We start from the raw sequence: 9,755 nt of genomic DNA, 5'->3' as shown, positions 1-9,755 counted from the left end.
AATGAAATTAATAGTGTTTGGGAAGGGGGTGTTGTTTAACAAACTATCATAGAGCCGTCTCAACCACTAGGTGAGTTAAACGGTCGCCTAGGGCCCTCAATTTAATAAGGCCCTCAATTAAAAAAAGTGTCCATAAAAAAAAAAAAAATTAAAAACCTTATTACCCCTCCATACTCTTTAATTAAGGTCTATAATCATGGTAAATAAGTAATTTAAAAAATGTCACAATTTAATAGGGCCACCAATTAATGAACATAATAAAACAATTTCCATAAAAAAAAAAAAAAAAAATTCAACATTTAATTCCCGTTTCCATAAAAATAAAAAATAAAAATTTAAACACTGTCAACATATATGCTTAAATTAAGGCCCCCTACTTAATTTCAAAAAGGCATTAATATCATTTGATTCTTTGACATTCTGAAATAAATAAGGTTTAAAAAATTGATATCAATATATAAGGGAATCAAATAACAATAAAGATATTCTTAAATAAAATATAATCGTAGATATTATTATTATTATTTGGCCTTATGAAATGACAAACATAACCCTCAAATATAACTAACTGAAAAGGATCAAGTTTCAAAGATTGTGTCTAACGTTTAAAATCAAATGGAAAAAAGTAAATAAATAAATGCTAGACCATGGAAAGTTTCTAAAATATTTTATCCAATTACAAACTCATCTCTTTATAAATTTTCATTTTTCTCTCTATATCCCTATTCAAGCCTTATTCAAATTTGAATTCTATTGACAATATCTGTTATATTGCTTCTGCATAAAGAAGTTTTTTAAAATTAAAATTTAAAATTGATAAAATCTTACCTAAGATCAACAATGTCACAAGAGAGATTAAATGGATTAGCCATATTATCAATTGAAAAAAATGATATTAGAAAATCTTGAATATAAAAACTTAATCAGTAATTTTGAATTTTAAAAAGCAAGAAGAATGATTTTTAAATAAAAATATAATTAATATTAAAATAAATTAAATAAATATTATTAAAAAAAAAAGCTCCGCTTAAACTTTTTGCGTAAGGCTTCAAAATATATCGGGCCAGTCTTGAACAAACAAGGCCTAGGCTAGCACTGAAAAAAATTTGTTTGTAATAATTTTTTTATTTGAATAGTAATAAAAAATTATTAATTTGATGTAAATAATATGAACATTTAGAATTTTAATTTTCTTTTTAATTATTTTTATGAATAGTAACTTACTGTTCCATTGGGTACTCGACTCCGTACTCCGTACTAGCAACCAATGCCAATTGCCAGCTACATTTTTTTTAAAAAATTAAACGGAGGGGCATAATTGTATTTTCATACCGTTTAGGTTATCTATTTGACGAAAAAAAAATACTGACGGAGATCTCGATTAATTTACACAGATATTCAAAGCATGGGTCTTGATTTCATCACATTAAAACATGATGTCTCATGACAAAAAAAAAAAAAGAAAACATGATGTCTCAATGTTAAAAAAAAGGTCAAAGCATGAGTACGTTGTGACATGATTTCCCTAATTAAAACTAAATATAATTAAAATTAGAAATATAACCCTAATATTACTTGATAAAATTTATCTTAGCCAGCCATGCACGACGCTTGTAGCTTCCAAGCTGCGCCACCGCAAGACACCTGCACCACTTGTGGCTGCCACAGAGGAGAGAGATCCAGGAAGAAGGAAAAAGAGTTGAAAGAGTACGAGACACCACTTTTTAGAGTAATTAATTGATATTTTATACGGATTATTTTCGGGCCAGCTCATAGCCCAAACCCGTACTCCACAAAACAGTATAGTGTACCGCCACCTGTACAAGCCCAGCAAAAAGCCGGATGGAGGGTCCCTTATCCGGATTTTGATGGGCCCAGAGTATCATCGCAGATGCTGAGCTGGCGGCTACTTTTGGTGCCAAACCGACATAACAAACAGAGGCCTAGAGGGAGGGGGGTCCGAAGTGCATGTCTACAGTATACGGCGCAGACCTTCATTCTCTCCGGTGAGCAAGAGACAAAAAACCGACTGATACTCTCGCCTACTTCGCTTCGTTCATGTACAGGCTGTACACTGTGCACTGTAGCAGAAAATGAAAGAACGAAATAAAATGAAAACCAAAAAAATAACTCTCGCAGAGTTTTTAAAACTCTGCTCTAACATGTATATGTGCGTCTTCAAATTTGCTTTTAACATAGAAATGGAGTCACGAAGTTAGGGTTTGTACCGTTTGTTGGATTTTTTTTGTTTGTGTTTTTGGAACGAAGTCCTGGAATTAGGTTCAATGGCGGTTGTGGAAGAAGGCAGAATGGAAGAGGCAGAGTACGAGAGCGCTTCGGAGGAGGACGCGGTGTTGCACTGGACAATGCGGAGAGGAGAAGCGAGCGACGACGACGAAGATAGCAAAGGAGAGGAAGAGAGAGAAAGGCACCGCGAATCGGACACTCTAGGTGGAGCACCGGAGGACAGCGCCGAAGTGTCTTATATAGAAGAGCTTGGAGAAGAAATGGAAGAAGAGGTCGAACGTGACGGGCAAGATGGTGAAGGTGAAGTTTCAGAGGTGGCGCTCGGAAAGTATTACATGCACTGCGATAGGTATAGAGATAGCTGCCGTGGCCAGCGCAGGTACTATAATTTTTTTTCTTGAGTTTTCATTGATTTTATTGTACTAATATGTGTGTGTAAATGTATGTATGCATGAATATGTCTATATGAATATTTATGAATGAATTCATGAGTGTGTTATTTGGATGTTTATATATGTACATTTGTATATATGTGTGTGTGTCTATGTGTTTGTTACATTCGGATGTTACTCTTTCTCTGGTTGATACAGAGTTGATGTTGTTGTTTGTAGGGTTTAGAATGCTTTATACGTTGAAGGGATTGGAGTCGGTACAAGTAATTGATCTTTTCCATACTTGATGACTTAAGAGTTTTCTTTCTCTCCATGTCCAATTATATGCAAATAATGTTGTGATGTGAGGGACTGTTGGTTTTAGAGATGAGAGAGCAATTGATGCCATCTAATTGGAGTAATTGTGATATGATAATTTGTTTCGAGTCTCAAGTGAGGTGTATGTATGCGGCAACCTTATTAATGTTGTAAATATTAATCCATTATTGTATTGTATGGCAGCTCAATTTTTGTCATTTGTTTATATTTCACGCTTTCGTTTCCCAGCCTTCCTTTCTTAAATTGATCAAGAGTTGTGATGTAGTTTAGCACTGTATTTTCTTTCATCGAATATGTGATTTTCTGAAATGATAACTCTTGAGGGAAGCCATGTGATTTTCAAGTAAGATGACATGCTTTATGTGAGTTGACCTGTTAAATTTGATGCTTAATAAGGCTGTTCCTTTGGCATTATTTTGAGACGTATGCCACTTTTATTGATATAATTGTGGATCCTACATTCTTCGCTCCTGCAGTGTCTGAGTTTTGTGGAACTTATTTGATGGTTGATGTTGATTGCCATCATAATGATAGGAATCACTTGGAAAAAAAAAAAAAAATTCAGGGCCAAACACATCAAAGTGGTAGGAAGCATTGTGTAAGATACAGGGATGCACATGAAGTGTCTCCATATCTCACATTTTTCTTTTCTAATAAGCTCATCACTTTTCGTTCTTCGGTTTTGGTTGCCAATCACTTTTGCTTCCTTGTGTAATATGTGGCTGAAACATATTTGTGTTTTGTTCAGGAGTACTCCTGCTGGAAGGAATTTGTGGAAATCAGAAGATGAAATACAGTGGAAACATGACAAGTTTGAACAGATGACTCTGCTAGAAGCACAAAATGAGGAAGTTATTATTTTATTGAAATTCTGTCTACATGCTGAATACTGTTTTTCTATTTCCTGATTCGTTATAATTTGAGGTTGAGACATTAAATACACACACACACAGACAAAACTTGTGTTGTTTTGTAAATTAAATTGCAATTTTGAAGATGCCCTTATGACACATTCCCTGAAAATATTCTCAGGGTAGGAGGATTCCTAAGGGTCCTCATCAAGGATACAGTACGGATCAACACAAAGGCCGCGAGTACATTAAAGCAAACCAGTATAGGCACCACGACAACTTTGTAAATCAAGATGAATCCGTTACTGTAAGAGGGAGAGGGCCTGTAAGGTATAAACCTGTTATGAAGAGTAACAATGTGAGGATTGTCAGGGGGAGAGGGCCTGTAAGGTATAGACCTGTTCTGAAGAGTAATGGTGAAGTCACTCCAACAAAGTGGAAAAGGTAAGTTGACATTTTGGAAGTAAATAAATTTATATTCAAAGCCATCCTTTGCATTTGTAGTATTTTTGTTAATTGCTGATCTTTCAGATCTGGAAAGTCCGTGGGAAGTGCTTCAAATACTAATTCATCCAAAATAGTGTCACACACTTCAAATATACAATCTGATTCACTTGCTGCAAAGAAGCATATTTCTGCATCATGTTCTGCTTCACCTCAGTTTGACACTGTTAGTTCTTCTAGGCATGAGAAGTATGGGAAACAGAAAACCAATATATATCATCTGACTTCTGTACCACTGAAGGATAATAAACAGTTCAAAACATTTCTGCAAGGGAAGACTCAAGCTGTTTCTGTGGACCTGGATGGGCTTTGCATTGAGGATTCCACTCAGCCAGTTGCTGGCAATTATTTGACCAATCTGCCTTTGTGGTCACCAATGGACCGCCCAGGATATACAGCTGAATCTCCCCTGATGAAGGGTCAGAGAAGGGGTTTATCTCTCTTAACAAAGAATTCTCATCAGTCAAATCCATCTTCTAACCAAGTTAAAAGAGTTCATCGGCCAGGACGGCCCTCTGTTTCTCGACAAAGGCCTACTGAAGGCATCGTTCAACCTCCTCTAAGGCATTATACTCAGCAGTTACGTTTGTGTCCTAGGATTGGATCTCAAGCATCATCTACGCATTTATCACTAGATTCATCTGAAGCATTGAAGTTGGATCCTTTACCAAAATCAGGTAAATCAAGAGTTGCATTGGTTGGAAAAGACAGTGGTGCCGTTCAACCAAGCGGAAGAGTTTCCTTTCAATATGATGGGACTCTTGGCAGTCAGAACATTGCTGCCACTACAGCACTTCTGCCTGGTATATCACTTTATTTTTCTTCTCTCTCTTTTTTGGCAGTGGGAAGAGAATTGAGTTGGCTTCCTATCATTGTAGCAGAAGTAAGAGTTACTAATGTCATGGTGCCTTGTTGTATCATTACTACAACTATTTTGGGTGCAAATACCCACTTGATGTGTATTACTACTACTGGAAGTAGTTAGCTTATTGTCTGAGGTTTTTATTATGTGAGGATTACTAGTGAAGCTTCAGATGGGTACCCATAGGTATGCTGGCATTATTCATCTAACTGCAAATAGTATCTTTTTTTTTGCTTGTCAGTAGAAAGAGCAACGCCTTAGCAAGTGCAGTTTCTGAAGCACTGGGGGAGAGTGAGAGAGAAGAGAGAGAGTCGCCTCTGTGAATGTAGTTACCGTTGGATGGTGGATGTGTTTCTGAAGTCATTATCATGGATTTTCATTCATTTGAGTTTGAATGCTTGAAAATGCAGTTGTGCAACTTGGGGGTCTGCATCATGGCAGTCTTGCTGATCCTGCTACTGGTATGGCTTTCACTGGATATGTTGGCCAATCCCAAGTTGGAATTGGAAATTCTGAGATGACATGGTATGTTTATTATCTGATTACAATTGTGATTTCGTCTTGCCTGTAGATGCATTGAGGCTCTAGGAAGGTCACATGGTGTCCACTCAGTAAGGTGGACTTCTGAATAACTTACTTGTTGAGGTCGAGATTTTTGTTGACTAGGCAATACTCGTTTGGAAGTTCTGTTACTAATTATACTTAATTAACGAAAATTACAAGAAGACCATTACCAGTTGTGTGGGTGTGGCTGGGAGATTAGCGGAAATGAAGATAATAGTTGCATCTGTTTTGGAGGACAGCTTCTCTTATAAGATAACAATCCTTACTTCTTGTGATTAGTGGGTTCTTGCTGGCTGTTGTAATCACTTGTTGATGTGAGTTTATACATCATTTCAAGATTGTGAAAACGTTAAAAAGGAAAAAAAGAAAAAAAAAAAAGGAATCCCTTTAAATTCCTTTATGATATTTAATGCCAAAGGCATTGTGCTTCTAATATTACCTCTATCATCAAAGAGAGTTCCAAAATGTAGCTATACATTGTATCAGATGTCTCCTATGTCAAGCATCCTGTAATACTCATGAAAAGGGCGATTTGGCTAAGTAGGATTAGAATAATTTTTTGCAGAACGAAAGGTTGTCCTATGTTTGTTTCATTTGGTGATTGCTATATATTAAGAAAATGAGTTGGTGGATTGGAAAGATGACAATATAAGTAAATATAGAAAGGAAAATCTTGATAAGCCTAATAATGTTATTTCAGAATAGTGAAAAATGGAAAATCTTCCCAGGTTTTTAAGTTCCTGTTTTTCATTTTACTTCATATTGCCAAGTCATTTTTTCTGTATCCAGTTTATACAGTTAAATTCTTGGAAACACTGCTCATGGTATATGTTTTTTTTTTGGTTGTAAGTACATAATATATGTTTCTATTTCCTGATAACGCCAATAAAACTGCTGAAACTTTGAAAACTCGGTTCATTTTAACAGAGTAATGCACATAAATGTTAATGAAAATTCTTATGGTGCAGATTTAGCTTGTTGAAATCAGATCCCTGAGATGATCTCTAATGACTAAATGAGGATTTGTTAAGTTGAAATGAGTTGCAGAAATCATTTGTGCCTTTTGTTTTTGTACCTTAATGTGTTCATTATTTAGTATTTACCAAGTGTTCATTTTTTAGGCTTTGTTGTATATGTAAGTATAAGCATCCTAATAATTGAGTGTGTTCTATCCAGGTTACCGGTCTCCACAGGTGCTGCTGGGACTCTAGGCGCTGCATATCGTGCTCATTCCTTGGGACAGTTGTCACCTGTTGGTGTCTCTAGGTCAGTAATACTGCAGGCTTCCATGTATCTAAGTACTTCAACAGCTAGATTAAAATTTTGTTGTAAAATACACAAACGTGGGCTTCTTTCCTGCTTGAAATCCCTTGAATTACATTATTGAAGATTCACCTACTCTCCTGTTAGAGATTGTTACTTATCTCCATTGTCACAAATTGGAATTCCTTGCTGATTACAATCAAGGATCTACACAATGAGAAACCTGTTGTCAAGGCTTGAATAACTAAAGATAATGAGGGGATAAATTGAGATTTAATAATCTTCATTAAAAAAAGATGAAGAAAAACTTCTTAGAGCTTAATTCTGTTTGGCTTGTTGTTTTAATTTGGTTTGTTTTGAGTCATAGATGGGTTTTTGGACAGTTGGTTTATGTTAAATCACTACTTATCCCAAAAGTTTAACCTGATAGGAAATGGTTAATTGAATAATTTAATTTATATTTTAACACTTCCCCTCGCGTGGAAGCTCAAACTTCCCTTTGTTTTGTGAAGTACAACATATGTAATTATTAATTGAAATGAAAGGTGAATGTTGGGGACAATGTTCAAACTCAGGACTTTTGCTTTGATACCATGTTAAAGTACCACTTATCTCAAAAGTTTAAGCTTTTAAGAAATAATTAATTTAATCATTTAATTTATATTCTGACAGTTTGATACAATTAAGTCATAATTATCTGCTATGCTCTTACATGCATGATTGTGCAAAAAATATTCTTTCTATCTGGTAAATGGGTGCTATTGTTTGCATTGGAATTAGACATCGATGTTATTATGTTCATAAACTTAAACCATCTTTTTGTTTATGCAACTTGACGTGCTGGAGATAAGAATCTTGGCATCTTCAAATATGCTTTTATATTTTCTTAACTATTGCATTCTCTTGAATCTAACTCTTGCATTGCGTGTAGCAGGTTCTTTTATTTGTCTCTTAACTCTTGCATTGCGTGTAGCAGGTTCTTTTAGTTTGTCAATAAAATTTCGTGGCCTGCTGTTATTTTTTGGGTGATATCATTAGTGCTTTATTTTTTTCTGAAGCACCCTTCCCTATCTTACTGAACAACTTCTGTTGGTATCTCTTATGTTTATTTGATGTAGAAGATGATATGTTCGTTTTTTGTGCAGAAATATAGCTGGTACAGACAAACCTAGTAGTGGCAATAGGCCTAAAGATAGAAGTGGTTAGTTTCGATACGTTTTTGTTTTGGGTATGCACAAAGTGCTTCTTGGATTGCTCTGTCATTGTATTATCTTGGTTGATATTGAAAATTTTAACTGCAGAACTTTTCAGTAAAGAAGTTTGCCCACGACATAGCAAGCCTCGGAGGCAAGTTGATTCATTGTGTTTGTGTGTGAGCACCTGTCTCTGAGCATGTAGACATATGTGTTACAGCCCCTTATTTTTTGTACTCTATGATACAGATATTCACAGATGAACTTTAACGAGGAAGTGGACAGATAATCAGGTGAGTATGGTGTTGATTTTTGCAAATTTACTTTTGGGTTGATCGACTTCTGTGAATTTCCAAGATCTTACAATTTATGATATGTCAGATCTTCTTTGGTGAGAGTTTTTGTTCTGAGGTTGTCTGTGTGATCCTTCTAGAGGTAATTTATACGTGTTAAACTGTTGAGCTCTGTAGAAAGCATGGTCTAATAAATTTGTTTTTGTTATAGAATTTCATGGGGGAATAAATGTTTGGGTAAATGAGTTTACTTATTTTCTTCTCTTGCCTTGATGGTTGGTCTCTCTTTGTCTCTTACTTATATTGTTTGATTCTACTTTTTTTCTAGGGTTAGGATTTGAAGGAATGTGGGAGGTATATTCACACCAATCGAGCTTGTCTTTAGGGCTGGATTTTATAGGGAACTGTTTTCTGCTAATGGTATAACTGTTTCCCTTGAACCATCAACTTCGCCAATCAAAATCAATGCACATTCTTTTCACGATTGCAAAGATTTAAATTTCTTTATACTATTTATTAGAATTATAGATTTGACATGGCTCAACCATCAGTGTAAGCACACCTCAACATGTTCTTTTGCTGTGCCATCTACATTTGAAGAAACTATATCGTAATTCTCTCAATTTGGATGCTTGGTCACCCATGATTAAGGGCTTCATTAGCTGTTATTACCTGAGTCAACTCTGGGTTGCTGGATTTTGAATTTTCATGAACTTTTCAATTGCAAAGTTTTCATATTTTTTCCTTACAGACTCAAATACTGGTCCATATGTTGTTTTGTTCATGCAGCTATACATGAAATGCCTACACCATGATGTAGTTAAAATAGCAGAGAACCATGGTTGAAAAGGCGAGCAATTTCAGCTTCATAGATGGCAATTCTTCTAATCAACGTTTGAATTGGCGAGATGGATTTAAAACCTTACAATTCTTTGGAAACTTGAGATATGAAAGCACATATCTCAAGATCGAAATAAAAAAAAAAAGATCGAAAAAGAACAGAACGTACAGTTGTTACTTCTTGAAATGGTCTTTAAACTTTCTGATGCTGTCGACATATAAATATTGATCTATGCAAAACAGCAAAAGTACCCTCCTTAGTTTTATCTGTAAATGTGAAACTTGTGCATGCATGAATATGGCTTAATTGTATTTGTGATTTTGTGTGGATTGCAGCCAATCCAGCATGCAAATCACTTTTATTAGATACAGAACCAGTGGGGTTGAGTCAACCCAGCGACACATTTAAAAAAGAAAGAAGAAAATAG

General features: G+C 35.3%; 1 protein-coding gene across 1 annotated transcript; it reads left to right on the top strand.

Annotated features, from left to right (window-relative positions):
* Positions 1 to 2,125: 2,125 nt before the first annotated feature.
* On the top strand, positions 2,126 to 9,262 carry LOC132166255 (protein MLN51 homolog). Its single transcript, XM_059577040.1, has 10 exons — positions 2,126 to 2,626; positions 3,706 to 3,808; positions 3,990 to 4,252; positions 4,340 to 5,115; positions 5,585 to 5,699; positions 6,915 to 7,004; positions 8,147 to 8,202; positions 8,303 to 8,348; positions 8,444 to 8,487; positions 8,576 to 9,262. Exons 1-9 carry the CDS (start codon positions 2,286 to 2,288, stop codon positions 8,481 to 8,483), a joined length of 1,830 nt encoding a protein of 609 aa, XP_059433023.1. The 5' UTR covers positions 2,126 to 2,285; the 3' UTR covers positions 8,484 to 8,487; positions 8,576 to 9,262.
* The last annotated feature ends 493 nt before the right edge of the window (positions 9,263 to 9,755 follow it).

This window comes from Corylus avellana, chromosome ca11 (assembly GCF_901000735.1).
Source record: "Corylus avellana chromosome ca11, CavTom2PMs-1.0".
NCBI classification, from domain to species: domain Eukaryota; kingdom Viridiplantae; phylum Streptophyta; class Magnoliopsida; order Fagales; family Betulaceae; genus Corylus; species Corylus avellana.
Note: the sequence above shows the minus strand (reverse complement) of the source record. Positions and strands in the feature narration are given on the sequence as shown.

Coding starts and splice junctions, on each gene's coding strand:
- LOC132166255 (XM_059577040.1), top strand. CDS start 2,286: ATGGCGGTTGTGGAAGAAGGCAGAATGGAAGAGGCAGAGTACGAGAGC. Junction 4,253..4,339: donor ACTCCAACAAAGTGGAAAAG/GTAAGTTGACAT, acceptor CTGATCTTTCAG/ATCTGGAAAGTCCGTGGGAA. Junction 5,700..6,914: donor GGAAATTCTGAGATGACATG/GTATGTTTATTA, acceptor TGTTCTATCCAG/GTTACCGGTCTCCACAGGTG.